The sequence below is a fragment of the Saccopteryx bilineata genome, chromosome 3 (genome assembly GCF_036850765.1).
Source record: "Saccopteryx bilineata isolate mSacBil1 chromosome 3, mSacBil1_pri_phased_curated, whole genome shotgun sequence".
NCBI lineage: Eukaryota > Metazoa > Chordata > Mammalia > Chiroptera > Emballonuridae > Saccopteryx > Saccopteryx bilineata.
Genome location: NC_089492.1, coordinates 222,933,251 through 222,949,538, shown reverse-complemented (window position 1 = coordinate 222,949,538; position 16,288 = coordinate 222,933,251). Strand labels below are relative to the sequence as shown.

Below are 16,288 nucleotides of genomic sequence, written 5' to 3'. Positions count from 1 at the left end.
TTGTGCAGATCACTTAGAATTCCACTGTGCCGGCGCCATTTGGCCAAAGCATGCAAGGAATTTGCAGCTGTTGCTGCCACAGCAGCTTTCCAACGGGGCAGCGCTGCTGTTTCACGCAGCTGCTGTTCATTTCAACCGAAGGTTTTTCATTGCCTTTGTGTCGAGATTTATTAACTAACATTTTAGAGGGACAAAACCTATAATAGTAGTATTAGTAGGATGCCGAAGGAAAAAAGCTAATTGGAACACAGCATTTTGGCCTTGTCAACTGAGTCTGAGAATATCTTTTCCACATGACTGGCTTCCAGCCTTCCCAGGACAAGGGTTTCTAGGTAAATGCCGTCACAGGAGCCCTGGTGGCCTCTGCAGGGGCTCACCCCTTGCTCCCCGTGCTCACTTATCCGGAAGCGCGTCTTCCCTGAGCGGTCTTCTCTGGCCCCCACACTCTTCGTTTCTGTTATCTCGGCAGACGGGCACCAGAGTACTTGGGGCAAGTGTAGCGTTAGCTGGCCGTTGCCTGCTCCTGCTAAGTAGCCTGAATTATTTTGGAGAGCTCTGTAACTGCTGTTTCCCTGTGACATCCAGCCCATCCGGGACAACACGGGAGGGGTCCGAACCTTCTGCACTTGGCAGAGAGCACCTGTGTGGATGAACAGAAAGAGAAAATGGGGGCCTTTTGTTTGTTTTCTGCTGAGGCAAAGGAGAGGGAATGAGAGGCCCTTCTACTAATGAGAAACAACAACTCATGTTGCTCCTCAAGAGGGAAGTTGCCCAGTATCCCCAGAGAGGAGCTTTGAATATGAAGAGAGGCAAGCCATGGAAGTTGGAGAGTAATCACACACCCTCACTACCATGCTAAAATCTCAGTCATGCGTTGCGTTTTAATGTTCGGTATTCCCTTTAACAGGAAGACGTCGATTCAGCAGGTATTCATGGAGCACCTACTGTGTGCAGGGTGCTGTGCTAGTGAGGGACCTGGAGACCACGTGTCAGACAGGAGAGGGCACCCACTGCAACAGAGGCGAGGGCGAGAGGTCTGATTTATGGCAGGAGCAGTGAAGAGGAGGAAAGGCCTTCCAGGCTGTAGACTTTGAGGAGCAAGAGCATAGTGGCCTGGAAAAGCATGTTGTATTGAAGGGACCGTGTGCGGATGGACATGCAGTGTTGGACAAGGATGAGAAATGAAAAAAAAAAAAGGTTGGAGAGGCTCCATGCAGCTAGATTCTGGCAGGTGGAATGCCCTGCAGAGGAGGTTGATTCTATTCTGTGAGGAATAGGAAGCCAGTACTAGCTGGGAAGTGGCGTGCTTCTCAGGCAAATCACCCGCTGGCAGGTCTGCCGGACTCCAGACAAAGCTGCTCCCACCCCCACAGAGAAGCCACGAGCATGAGGACCTGGACTGTGGTATGGAGGGGGAGCAGGAAGGGGACACCAGAGTCCGGCCTTCAACTCCCAGATGTGCTCCTCGCCAGCCTGAGGCAGTTGAGCTGACTTCTCTGGGTCCTTGCTTCCCCATCTGTCGTGGGGATATTAAGAGTGCCTGATTCTTAAGACTATTTTAAATTAATGCACATAAAATGCTTAGAGCACTGGTGCAGAAAGGTCTTGGCTATCATTATTTTCAGATATAAAATCTTACAACTTAGCAACTAATTGAAGTTGGGGAAGCAAGGAAAAAGAGGTATAATGCTCATCAAAGGAATATGGCAGATATCAGAATTGATAATAACAACCAGAAAACAGCAGAAAATTATATTGAGGGGCATGACAAAATAACTTTACTAAAGTGTCAAGAAAATGCAAAAGAACTGTTCCATATCGAAGGAGGCCAGAAGGACATTACAACTGAAGGTTCACACAATTTAGACCCTAATCTGCCTGACCATGTGGTGGTGCAGTGGATAGAGCATCGAACTGGTAAGCAGAGGACCCAGGTTCGAATCCCCAAGGTCGCTGGCTTGAGCATGGGCTCATCAGCTTGAGCCCAAAGGTCACTGGCTTGAAGCCCAAGGTTGCTGGCTTAAACCGGGGTCACTCGCTCTGCTGGAACCCCCCGGTCAAGGCACATAGGAGAAAACAATCAGTGAACAACTAATGTGCCGCAATGAAGAACTGAAGCTTCTCATCTCTGTCCCTTCCTGCCTATCTGTCCCTCTCTGTCTCTCTCGCTTAAAAAAAAAAAAAAAAAAAAGAACCTGATTCATTGGCTTTTAGGGCTTTAAGTTGAGACAATTCATTGAAATTTGAATGGAATCTGAAGATGCAGTTATGTAGAAGCATGTGGTTGGTTCCTTTCTCAAAGGAAATGACACCAGGTGTTCACTAGTGATGAGGCATCAGGTTGGCAACTCATTCTCAATTGTTTCAAAGTTTTTCTATTCTACTTACAAGTCTTCTGTAACTTTGTGATTGTTTGAAAAGGAAAGCAATTTATTTTCAAAAAATTAAGAGCTAGCATTTCTTGAGCATTCACTCTTTATTAGGCACTGCGGTCAGTGCTTTACAGCTGAGCAGATGCAGTGCCTTGTATCTCTACCACCAAGGAGCCCTGCATCCCCCCCCTGAGACCTTGTAGCAGCCTGAACTCCTCCCTACTAGACCACCTATAGTAACTGCTTGTCGTTGAGCCGTAACGCCTGCCCCCTCCATGGAAACGAAGCTCTTCGAGGGTAAGGACTGTAACCCATTCTCCATTCTATCCACGTCTCCCAGCGCAGTTCCTGGTAAATCCTAAGTGCTGCATACCTGCTCAGTGAATGAAGCAGAGGCTTGCCCACCATGGTGAATGGAGTAAAAAATGAGGCACCAGATTTGGGGTGCATGTCCGTTGCATGACTTCTTTTCCAGGTGGCCCAGGCTCTGGCAAAGGCACACAGTGTGAAAAACTGGCAGAAAAATACGGATTCACACATATCTCGACCAGTGAGCTCCTGCATAATGAGCTGTCCTCAGAGTCTGAAAGAAGCAAACTGATCAGAGACGTCATGGAACGCGGAGACCCGGTGCCTTCAGTAAGCAGTCCCTGCCATTGCTGGCTGGTGGGGGGCGGTTTGGTGTCCCCCAGCATTTCATCTAAGCTGCTGGAACAAAGAAACCCAAGAGGAAAATAGCTGTATTTTGTTTCTCGTTTGAAGTAGTCCAGGGGCAGGCAGGAGGTCCATGTTGACTGGGCTTAGGTTCCTCTGTCTCACTGCCCTGACAGCCCATTGCATATCTCACCCCAAAACTGGGCCCCATTTTACAATTAAAATCTTTAAAGCGGAGATGAGCCTGATACAAGAGAGCCTAGAATTACAATCCTCTGTAAGAAACAAAGTTTCTATTATTTGGGGAGCTATGATAGCATTGTCTTGAAATTCGGTATCTTCCTTGTATAGTGGAAGTAAAGAACATGGATCTTTTTACATATCTTTTTCTATAATCTTTTTTTGTTTTCAAGTCACCATCCGTCTTTGAGAAACTGAATGTCATGAGTTTCAAAAATATTCATTCCTGCCCTGGCCGGTTGGCTCAGCGGTAGAACATCTACCCAGCGTGTGGAAGTCCCGGGTTCGGTTCCTGGCCAGGGCACACAGGAGAAGCATCCATCTGCTTCTCCACTCTTCCCCCTCTCCTTTCTCTCTCTGTCTTCCCCTCCTGCAGCCAAGGCTCCACTGGAGCAAAGTTGCCTCAGGTGCTGAGGCTGGCTCCATGGCTTCCGCCTCAGGCGCTAGAATGGCTCCAGTTACAGCAGAGCAACACCCCAAATGGCCCAAGCATTGCCCCCTGGTGGGTATGCCAGGTGGATCCTTGTTGAACAAATGCAGAAGTCTGTCTGTCTGTGCCACACACCCCTGCCCCACCCCGCTCTTACTCCAGTGGGGGGGGGGGGGCAGAAGAAGGAAGAAGAAAAAAATTTTATTTCTGCCATCCTAAGTCCCCGGGCCTGTAAATGGCGCTTGTACAATGCACTACTAGTAGCTAACAGAGCTTACTGCTTCCTCCCTAACCAGCTGCAGTCTGTTTCCCACCTGGAAGACAGGATGGCCCTCATGAAATAAAATAAACCATTGCAATTGCCTCTTACCTGGCTTCCTTGTGGCCACTCTCTTCTCCCTATAGTTCACTCTTTTCATAGCAGACAGAACAACTTCTTGAAAGTGTTTATCAAACTGTGTTATTCCCTTCCCCAGAATCTTCCAGTGGCTCCCTACTACACTTCAGATGAAATTTAGAGTCTGTCCTGAGACTCTGGCCTCCAGCTACCTCTCCAGCACTATTGCCCACCATTCACCTTGCTCACACCTGCTCAGCCACTGTCCTCCTCATTGTTCCTCCCCCAGGCCAGTCTGTTCCTGCCTCAGGACCTTTGCACTTACTATTTCCTCAGCCTATATGCTCTTCCTTCATATATATTCACATGGTTTGCTCCTTTACTTCACCCAGAGCCCTACTTTAATGTCACAGTTTATCAAACATGCCTCTCTAACCACCCTGTATCTCTTGGCCTTGCTTTTATTGTGTTCCAGTGGGTCTTTCTTGCTGACTCTTTTTTATGTATTTCTTGGTTCATCTATTATCTGTTTCTCTCACTAGAATGTAACCTCCAAGAAGAGTTAATTAACCAGTACCTAGGGATAGTTCTGACCAACCCTGCGATGGCTGCATTTGCCAAGACCCTGCCCAAAGCCAGGGGGCACCCAGGAGCAGGGAACAGGGAACTCCACACTTTGGCAGCTGGCTGCATTGTTCCTGCCTCCATTCCCAAGTACCCACCCATCTCCTCCTTTATTTGCCGGCAGCACAGGTCAAATCAACGTTTTTAACAGAGAAAGTGATATTACTAGAAAATGCTTCATATCTATGGACAGTCTTCTCAAGTTAGTGGATGTCAAATTTTATAAAATATTTACTGGAAAAAAAATTAACAGTAAAATACATTTTTATAGAGTGTTTTATCTAGTTTTAAATTGCCATTAATGCCTAATTTATGGGTTGCTGCCATGTGAAATATAACCGCTATCTTTTTTTTTAATCGATGATGCCATTGTTTTAAGGCACTCCAGTAAAATATAACTAGTAAAAATATACCAGTAAGAAAAAAACACTAACAATTAAATTATGCCCAGCATTGATTGTAAGATACGTATCAATTTCATAGACATGAAAATGTGTGTCGGGGGGAGAGTGAGACTTAGAAGTGAAATACGGTATACTGCTGGCTGCTGTCAGTACTTTCGGAACCTTTCTCCCTCCCAGTGGGGCGACCTAAGGGACCCGAGGCAATGCTGATTCATCTGTAAGAGAGGTGCTGACCACTGCCCCTCTGCCGCAGGGCATCATTCTGGAGCTGCTGAAGGAGGCCATGCTGGCCAGCCTCGGCCACACCAAGGGCTTCCTGATCGACGGCTATCCTCAGGAAGTGAAGCAAGGCAAGGAGTTCGGATGCAGGGTGAGTGTTATGGGGATTATCCCAGAAGAAACAGGGGATTTCATTGAGTTTGGGAGATAAATTGGAAATTTCTTGCCTTCCCAATTACATGAATCAAAACTTTTAGTTACAAGTGGCAGAAACTCAACACAAAGTATCAGGATAAAAAGGAAAAAAAGGGGGGAGGGGTACCTGGCCTATGGTGGGGCAGTGGATAAAGCCTCAACCTGGCACGCTCAGGTCACCGGTTCGAAGCCCTTGGGCTTGCCTTCTAAGGGCACATATGACAAGTCAGTGAACAACTAAAGTGAAGCAGCAGTGACTTAATACTTCTTGTTCCCTGGCCCCTTTCTCTCCTCTCTCTGTAAAATCAATAAATAAAATCTTAAAAAAAAAAAAAAAAAAGATGGAAGGAGTTGTGATGGTGGAGTTATCTGCTCAAGTAACTAACTAAACAGTCCAGGAGTGGTCCGACCTGATTGGATCTGTATATTCAAATTTGTTCATCAGTCGTCTCCTTCCAGCTCTTAGATTGGCTTTCCTTCATGTCTGCCTCATTTTCTCCCTGTTCCAGGCTCAGCCTCCACCAGTTTAGTGACCTCACAGACAAATGTTCCTATTTGCTAAAGAGTCCAACAAAAAGACCCAGGGTTGCATTTCATTATCCCGGATTATTATAATGGTCATGGGCCTATCACTGAACCAATCCCTGAGGCCACAGGAAAGATGACGGAATGTCCAGAAATATCCTGATCCAGCCTGGAGGACCAGGGAGGGAGGAGGATGGGCGCCACACCTGAACCACGCGGACTAAGAAAGGGAAGGGAAATTACCTAAGGAAAGGTAGGAATGCCCTTAGAAGATGGCAGGGAATGGATGCTGGACAGACAGAATCAATTATATGTGCCACTGTAACCTCCCACCATCACAACTGCCCCGTGTCCCACCCTCTTCATGAGGAGGGGCCACTCACAGGGGAACAACAGCAGATAAAAACCATCATAGCTGTCATTTATTAAGCCAACTCTGGGCTGGGTCCTGTGCTACACAGTTTAAGTACATTACCCCTAATTTTACATGGTCCCATCAAGAGAAAGACAGTTGTCTTCAGTTATTTAACAAAACTTCCAGAGCCTACAAGAAGTGATATTTATGTAAATCTCTCTATTGACTAATTTTAAAACATTTTCATATATAATGTCATTTTGTTATATATGTTTCGATAACCTTTTTAGATAGATAGAAGAGGTATTTTTTTTCCCGTTAAAGGTGATAGATTAAGCCCAGAGAGGTGACATGACTTGCCTGTGGTCACGCAGCTGGTACGTGACAACAGCTGGTAAGACTAAGACACGGGGCCCGTCTCCATCCACCCCCAGCACTGCCGTGTTGATTATGGTGACTTGTATTTGTATGTCCACCGGTGGGTTGTTCTACCTTCTTCTCAGCCTCTGTTTTAGTTAACTTCTTTAAATGGTATCTAATTTTTTTTAAGATTGTATTTATTCATCTTAGAGAGAGGAGAGGGGATGGGAAGCAGTAAGCATCAACTCATAGTTGCTTCCCATGTGTGCCTTAACCGGGCAAGCCCAGGGTTTCAAACCAGAGACCTCGGCATTCCAGGTCAATGATTTATCCACTGTGCCACCACAGGTCAGGCAGTATTTAAATATTTAAAAATCAATTCTTCACTTTCCCCTAAGGTTTCCTGCTTGCAATCAGACTCAAAGAAAATATTCCCTGGCATAGTTGGCAATGGTGAGGCCTGATCCCCCCCCCCCCCCCAGCTGGCCTCAGCCTCAGAGCCTCCGTCGGGGCGGGGTGGGAAAGGAGAAACGGACTGTGTAGCAGAGCCTGTGACTGTGGTGCTTCCAGGCATTTCCTAATGGGGGTGGGGGACTCAGACTGCAGAATTCTACGAGCTTTTTCCCCTAAACAAACCACTTGAAGAGCTCAGGCTTCAATATAAATCAACGACATTTATACAGAGTGGGATTGGGAAGATTGTTCTACATTTTTTTAAATCATGGTAAACAATACATAAGATAAAACGGACCATCTTAATTCATTTTAAGTGTAGAGTTTGGTAGTGTTAGGGACACTCACACTGTTGTCCAAACCAGTCTCCAGAATGCTTTGCATCTTGCAAAATTGAAACTCTACATATGGGTGATCACTTTGTAAGATATTTAAATGTCTAATCACTATGTTGTATACCTGAAACTAGTAGGATAGTGTACGTCAACAGTAATTGAAAAACAAATCTTAAAAAATTATAATTAAAGAAAAAAGAATCTCTACAAACATTAAACAACTAACTCCCTATTTTCCCCTTCCCTCGGCCCCTGGCAACCACCTTTCTGTTTTCTGTCTCTGACTTTGATTCCTCTAAGTAGCTCATATAATTGGAATCAGATAGTTTTTGTCCTTTTGTGACTAGCTGATTTCACTTAGCGTAATGTCCTCAAGGTTCATTCATGTTGTAATGTGTTTTACAATTTCTTTCCTTTTTAAGGCTGAATAATACATTGTTAATCCATGCATCCTTCAAAAGCTACTTAAGTTGCTTCCACTTTGGGACTATTGTAAATAATGCTGCTATGGACATGAATGTATAAATAGCTCTTTAAGACCTAGTTTTCCCAACACCATTTGTTGAAAAGACTGTTATTTTCCCCATTGAATAGTCTTGGCACCCTTATCCAAATCATTGACCATACATGAGAGTTTATTTCTGGGCTCCTTATGCTATTCCATTGATCTGTTTGTCTTTATGTCAGTACCACACTGTTTTGATTACTATAGCTTTGAAATAAGTTTTTAAATCAGGAAGTGTGAAACCCCCAGCTCCATTCTTTTTCAGTTGTGTGCAAGTCCATTGAGAGTCCGTGTGAATTTTAGGATGGATATTTCTATCTCTGAAAAAAATACACCATTGAGATGTCAATGGGAATTGCATTGAATCTGTGGCTCACTTTGGGTGGTTTTTACATCTTAACAATATTCATTCTCCCATGGATTGTGTTTATAAGCTTTGTTTATGCTCATCTTCCCGCTGGCTTCCAGGCTGTGGACGAGGTTCCTAGGGATACACTATGAGTAACAGGAGCAGAGCATTTTTCCTGCCACCTCAGACCTAGGCCTTGCCTGGCTGGAGGCGCTAGCCCTGGAGGCTCTCCTTGCCTAGCGAGGATTGGCACTTCTGTAAACACACTATTAAAATACAATGGGAGATGAGCTCTAACTGCTGCAGGGTCAAAAATGTTTATTGAGGTTTAAGCTTCAAGATGGCTACACCCCACCAGGTGATTTCACACTTACCTGTCTGTGAACTTCGGGTCCAAGAGCTCTGAGAGGACCCCCAGGGGGTCAGGACAGGTCATTAATTTGTTTGGACATGCTGGAAGGAAAACTTTTTTTTTTTTAATTTAATTAATTGTGTTTACATAGATTCAAAGGTCCCCTCCAATGCATCCCCCTACCCCCTATTCCCCTCAACATCTCCCTTGTCCCCCTCCCTACAGCTCCCTCCCCCCTTCCCTTCAGGTTTATCCCATCCTATCATCCCCTTTCCCTCTGTCCTCTTTTCCTCTGGTCCCTTTGATCCCTCCTCTGTCTCAATTCCGTTCCTCAGTTCTCATTGTTCCTTGGATTCCTCAAATGAATGAGGTCATGTGATATTTTTCTTTCTCTGCCTGGCTTATTTCACTCAACATAATAGTTTCCAGGTCCATCCATGTTGTTGCAAAAGGTAAGATTTCCTTCTTTTTCATGGCCCCATAGTATTCCATTGTGTGTGTGTGTGTGTGTGTGTGTGTGTGTGTGTGTATGTATATGTACCATTGCTTTTTAATCCACCTGTCCACTGACGGACTCTTGGGCTGTTTCTAGATCTTTGCTATTGTGAACAAGGCTGCCATAAACCTGGGGTTGCATTTCTTTTTTTCAGTTGGTGATGGTGTTCTTCAATATATTCCTAAAAGTGGGATGGCTGGGTCAAAAAGCAGATCCATTTTTAATATTTGAGGAATCTCCATACTGTTTCCCACTGTGGCTGCACCGGTCTGCATTCCCACCAGCAGTGTAGGAGGATTCCCCTTTCTCCACATCCTCGCCAGCACCTATTGTGTGTTGTTTTGTTAATGAGCGCCATTCTGACTGGTGTGAGGTGGTATCTCATTGTGGTTTTAATTTAAATTTCTCTAATGATTAGTGATGTTGAACATTTTTTCATATGCCTATTGGCCATCTGTATGTCCTCTTTGGAGAAGTGTCTATTCATTTCTCTTGCCCATTTTTTGATTGGATTGTTTGTCTTCCTGGTGTTAAGTTTTACAAGTTCTTTATAAATTTTGGTTATTAACCCCTTATCAGACGTATTGTCGAATATGTTCTCTCATTGTGTGGTTTGTCTTTTTATTCTGTTCATATTGTCTTTAGCTGTGCAAAAACTTTTTAGTTTGATATAGTCCCATTTGTTTATCCTGTATTTTATTTCACTTGCCCATGGAGATAAATCGGCAAATATATTCCTGCGAGAGATGTCGGAGAGCTTACTGCCTATGTTTCCTTCTAAGATGCTTATGGTTTCACGACTTACATTTAAGTCTTTTATCCATTTTGACTTTATTTTTGTGAATGGTGTAAGTTGGTGGTCTAGTTTCATTTTTTGCAGGTAGCTGTCCAATTTTTCCAACAACATTTGTTAAAGAGACTGTCTTTACTCCATTGTATGCTCTTACCCCCTTTGTCAAAAATCAATTGTCCATAAAGGTGTGGGTTTATTTCTGGGTTCTCTGTTCTGTTCCATTGATCTATATGCCTGTTCTTGTGCAGTACCAAGCTGTTTTGAGTACAATGGCCTTGTAGTATAACTTGATGTCAAGAAGTGTGATATCTCCCACTTTATTCTTCTTTTTCAAGATTGCTGAGGTTATTTGTGTTCTTTTTTGGTTTCATATAAATTTTTGAATATGTGTTCTATATCTTTGAAGTATTTCATTGGTATTTTAATTGGTATTGCATTGAATTTATAAATTGCTTTGGGTAATATAGACATTTTAATGATGTTCCTAAATTAATTTGTAATCCAGTTTGGTGGTGTGAGCTAGGAGTCTGTGCGTCTGCCTACTCTGCTGCCATCTTGGTATTCCCTGAGGGCTTTCTTTATTCCATCCTGGGACAGTTCCTCCCAGGACTTGAGAACATTGCTTCCCCTGCTCTGCCAGCCTATGTTAGTCAGAATCAGAAAAATATTTTTAAAAGTTTTTTTTTATTTCTCTCAGATGTAGTGGAATATTCTTTTGAAACCCCAAATGGCCAAGTGTGATAAGTAAGATGCATGGTAAAGATGAGAATCCTTTTTTGTCAGCTACTATGTACAAAAAAAAACCCCACCAAAATTATAATTTATGTTCTTTTTTTGAGACTTTTTAAACTGTGTCTCAAGGCAAATACTTGACCTTAGGCTTAGGGTGGTTTCAAAGTGTTCCAACAAGTGACAATAGAATTGTATTTATGTAGAGCTTCCCAGGTGACATCTTTAAAGCATGCCACTCATGTGGTCTGGAGTCAGAAGAGCTGGATTTTCCACCTCTACCATGTATTAGTGTGACCCTGGCAATCACTCAACTTCAGGTTCCTCCTCTGTAAAATGGATATAATGAGATGCCTGCCAGACCCCATTTAAAGGGTTTCACAAGCATCAAATGGTATAACACACATAAATGAGTTTTCTAAGCTCTGGAAGGCTATCAACCATTACCTAGTTTAGGGTCATTTATTTTTCAGTCTCACCTCATACACACCTGTAAATCCCTGCTCCATCACACCTTGCTCCTTGGCTTATAACCAACTTAGGGTGAGTTAAAGCTTTGACAGTCAACTGGTCTGTCCCTGGCTTTTGGCTGTGTGTGACATCAAATCACCCAAATGATCTTTTTTATAGTAAAGTAAAACTTCCTCTCCCACTGTGGGCCCCATTCTGACAGGGGTTAGAATGGGTCAGAGAAGAAACCTAACTAGAACTTAGAAGTGACATGGAGTCATCCACATGATGACTGGACATCTTCAACCAATGCAAAAATTCATCATGTCATTTAAAAAAATATACAAGTATGCCATAGCCTTACTGAACTGATGACCTTCAAGTGAGGTGTCGACCAAACCAGTCTTTTACATACTGCTGGGAGGAGTTTGCAAATTAAGCATGTACTATATTAATTTGTCCCTGGGTACAGTAAATTTAGAAGATCCTAATGTCAATTAGACTTGTGTGCAAGAGAACAGATACAACCGTCTAAACAAGCTCTTGCTTTAAACTGACTTGAAGAACAAAGATGTTACAAACATGGAATGAGCTGTTGTTAATTTATTTATGCCCTGCAGGAACTGCAGCATTTGTACAGCCCCCTCCAAATTACCGGCAAGTAATGCATTTGTAATTTGGCAAAGACAAATACAGACATCGGATTTTCTCCAGAGATTCAGAGTGATCAGCCTGGTTGACAGCCTAGTGAATGTTTCTTGTACATTCATCAAGTATGCAACTATGTTTGAAGCCCATTCAAGCTTGTGGGGGTTTTTGTTTGTTTTTGTTTTGTTTTTTTACAGAGACAGAGAGAGAGTCAGAGAGAGGGATAGATAGGGACAGACAGACAGGAATGGAGAGAGATGAGAAGCATCAATCATCAGTTTTTCGTTGTGACACCTTAGTTGTTCATTTATTGTTTTCTCATATGTGCCTTGACTGTGGGCCTTCAGCAGACCAAGTAACCCCTTGCACGAGCCAGTGACCTTGGGTCCAAGCTGGTGAGCCTTGCTCAAACCAGATGAGCCCATGCTCAAGCTGGTGACTTCGGGGTCTCAAACCTGGGTCTTCTGCATCCCAGTTCGATGCTCTATTCACTGTGCCACGGTCTGGTCAGGCCTGTGGTTTGTTTTAACCAGTCTATGGACATTTCACCAAATTTTCTGTTGCACAGAAACTAAATGTGCCTGGCGCATGGGACCATCTGATGCCGAAAAGAGATCCAGTTTGGTTAGTTAGACTGATGCTTTTGCATACCTATAACTGAGTTCTGTGAGATGCATTATTCTTTAAGGATTTGCTTGGCTACTGTACATGACATCACTAAAGGTCAAATCAAACTACCGCAATGTCCACAGTTTAGAGCTTAGTCTGTATGTGATTTCTCTATTACTGTCCTATATTCTATTCCCAAGGCGGTTTTTTTCCCCTCCATTGAATTAATCTATGCCTTCCATATCAGCATGGTGTATAGTATGTGTGTGTGAGAGAGAGAGAGAAAGAGAACGAGAGAGAGAGAAGAAATGTGAAGGAGGAGCTGGAGTTTCCAAGCACCATCCTCATCTCCCACCCAATTGGGAACCACTGGTTACAGTGACTTCAGTGTTCACAGCCTCTAGCCAGAGCCTGGCTTTACAATTCACTGGCAAGTCACTGAAGTTTACATAGCTCAGTTCTCTTCTATAAGATATAGTTGGAAAAGAGATACCTCAGTACTTGTTGGGAAGATTGGATGGAATTCTTGAGAAGTGTCTTCCATGTTTCTAAGCCTGCATAAGATGCTCAATAAATTGATACAGTCTTATTTTCAAAATTACTTGTACTTTTGTGACTATGGAAATAAAAATTATATAGATATGAGGCAACACAGAAAAGTATAAAACAAAGACTAACCAAATACCCAGAGATAACACCTATTCACATTTTAATATATGTTAATAGTATTTGTTGTTCCTGTTTTTATATAGTTAAAATCATACAGACTGTATAACTAACAGAATAATAGCTATTATTTTGTGAGCTCTTAAAATGTAGTGGGAACTGAACTAGATGCTTTACATATGGAATTTTATTAAATTTTACAACCTTATTCAGTAGGTATTATTATCCCCAGTTTATCATGTTGAGGAAGGGTGTGTGCTTAGCCTGGCTCCCTAGTGTGAAATTGAAAAGCTTTCTTGTACTAAGCCAACATTTTACTCAACAACAGCTGAACTACACACATATCAACAGAACTAAAATGCATGCACTTGCATTTGGCGTTGCCCTCCCAGGAGCCTCTTAGCTGAAATTCTGCCCTTAGCCTGAACATGCAGATAATTTTTCTGGATGTGTGAATGATGACATTACTGTCCCTCTACCTGACTATTCTTAGTGTTCTCATAACATTTTTCATCCACAGAATCAGTAATTCTGTTTATAAATATATTCTAACCTTCAGAATGAGCACTAATTAGCTCTCTCTCGCGCGCGCGCGCACACACACACACACACAAAGATTATGAGTCTGGCCAAGGGACATTCTAGTTTGTGTGTTGTAGTTGTTTGGAATTGTGGGGAGCCTTGGAGACCCCTTAGGATTTTCCACTTGAGACTTCCTCTTCTTTTCATCTGATTTCTGGTTCTCTGTAGAACTTTGAGCTGGGTAATGGCAGTTTGGGGGCAGAAGTTATGTTAGCAAAAGGGTGGTATTAATATTACTATTATTATTATTAATCTGTGTGTTCAGGAATGCTAGAATGACCCAAACACCCCTCTTCTGGTATATTCCCCCGAGGGGACATACCTCAGGGTGAAAGCAAATGCGGAACTGGCATTCTGCGTTATGGTTAGCCAGGCCCTTACCGGCCGCGCAGGGACTGGTGAGTATGCTGGAGCACGTGACTCAGGCTGAAAGCATGGATGGAGCCTTTGGCCCTTTCTAAGCCCCAATTGACCATCAGGGGCTTTTACAGTTCAAAGGGATGAATATATTGCCAGGCCCACATTAAGTAATACTAGCTCACATTTATGTTGTGCTTGAAACGGGCCAGGCACTTGACTTGTATTAATTCATTTAATCCTCACAATCATTCTGCTGAGGGATAAACTATTATTATTCTCATTTTAAAGTGAGGAAAGGGAGGCAGCCAGAGATAACAAGATAGTTGTTATTCTCAACAAAAGAGCATTCCTGGATGACATGACCCTGCCCGCTGGTAAATGTGGTCCAGCTGGTGCCCTCAGTCAGAAGAAAACTGAAGTGGGGGCCAGAGGAGAACAGGGCACCTCCCCCTCCTGCTCAGCCTGCTTGAATTACCGAGAGAAAGCTACTAGCACAAGTCACTGAGGCTCACGTCCTCATACTAGTGCTGCTCTCAGCCGAGGTAAAATCTGATCCCTACTAGATCCCAAGAGTCAGCTCCCACAGACTAAAATAAAGTGGCTTCCAACAGCACCCACCTCCTTTCCTACATCCTATCTTCCTCTCCTGACTCCACCTGGCCTACCAGTCGTCTGACCTGAGTCCCATTCGGAAGGCTCTGATTGCCCCCTCCACTAGGGTAAAGGCACCAAGTTCTCGAGTTACACATGGCTGGCTCAGGGCTATCACTAACTAGTTAGTCCTCTGTGACCTTAGGCAAGTTAACCTCTATGAACCTCCGTTTAGCATCCTTAAAGTAGAGAAAATGTCTCCTAGCTGGGTGTTGCAAAGGTTAAATGGACGGATATAAGTCCCTTAGCTACTGAAATGTTGCTTTTGGTATCTCGACCACCCTTCCAAGAGCATTGTGTTCTAATAGAGGTCCCCTGAATAACTAAAGGTCATGGAGAACCCAGTGCCACTGTGGCAGAATTCCAGGGGCACCAGCAGGGTGATGCCAAGGGCGAGGAGTTGTCCCCAGTCTCTGCACTTCATTCAGACAAGGGCAGAGTTCTCTGTTCTCCACTGATGTGACGCTAGAGGCCAATCACAGCCCAGTGAAAAAAGGCAGAGCTGGGAACCTGGGAGCTGCTCCAAAAGACTGGGCATATCAGAGGGCTTTGAAAAACATCATTAAATGATTTTCATTTGAACATTTCAAAAACTTTCAGGTATTAAAAAATCAGTGGTACAGGCCACTGCTAAATGGAATGACTGCTCAATAGCTTTTTATGTAGGAAGGGAACGCTGATGCCAGGAGAGATGGGTTAGTATAAACCTGCTAGTCTAGGCGCAAGCAAATTGGTTGGTAGAGCAGCTTCTCAAGCAGTTAATGTGTGAAGAATCAGCTGGCAATCTTAAAATGCAGACCAGTTCCATAGTCCGGGTTTGTGCCTGAGACTGCATTTCTAACAAGCTCCCAGATGAGGCCTGCGCTGCTGGCCTCAGGGCCACAGCTGAGACTCAATGGGGCCTGACCAGGCAGTGGTGCAGTGGATAGAGTGTCGGCCTGGGACACAGAGGACCCAGGTTCAAAGCCCAAGGTTTCTGGCTTGAGCCCAACATTGCTGGCTTGAGCAAAGGGTCACTGGCTCAGCAGGAGCCTCCCAGTCCCAGTCAAGCCACCTATGAGAAAGCAGTCAATGAACAACTAAGGTGCCCCAACAAAGAATTGATACTTCTCATCTCTCTCTCTCCCTCTCTCTCTCTCTCTGTCGCTAAAAATGAGAGAGAGAGAGAGAGAATCAATATGGAAAACAATCTACCTCTGCCCTCTGTGCTTATTTTGATCCAGAGAGTCATTTACTGCCAGCTCCTGCTTAGATACACATTATCTCTGTTTGTTCCTGAATGAGCCCCTGAATTATCTTTTCTGTCCCCATGAGTGTCCTGAAAACTCCTGTAATTGGAAAAATCGCCTAGTCTCATGCAGCCCAACCAGAAATTGCTCCAGGGAGCCAAACTCTGTAACTAGGCTGCCTCCCAAGCTCGCCCTCTGCTGGTGGAGAAAGGTCATTTTCTTCTAAACCTTCACCCAGCCTTTCTTTTTGCTTAAATACAGGTACATTTTGTTTCTTAATTAATACAACAGAACAGTTGTGTGACATATTCCGGAAGTCTTTTTCACTGTTCTAGGTTTTGGATCAATTTTCCACTCTGTTCCTTA

General features: G+C 43.8%; 1 protein-coding gene across 3 annotated transcripts in view; it reads left to right on the top strand.

Moving 5' to 3' along the window:
* AK5 (adenylate kinase 5) overlaps window positions 1–16,288 on the top strand; it is a 245,648-nt gene that overhangs the window by 216,863 nt on the left and 12,497 nt on the right. For all 3 annotated transcript variants that reach the window (XM_066268868.1, XM_066268867.1, XM_066268866.1), the window contains 2 exons: window positions 2,848–3,011; window positions 5,315–5,431. In XM_066268868.1, the coding sequence (XP_066124965.1) occupies window positions 2,848–3,011; window positions 5,315–5,431 (281 nt within the window). The remainder of the gene's footprint in view (window positions 1–2,847; window positions 3,012–5,314; window positions 5,432–16,288) is intronic.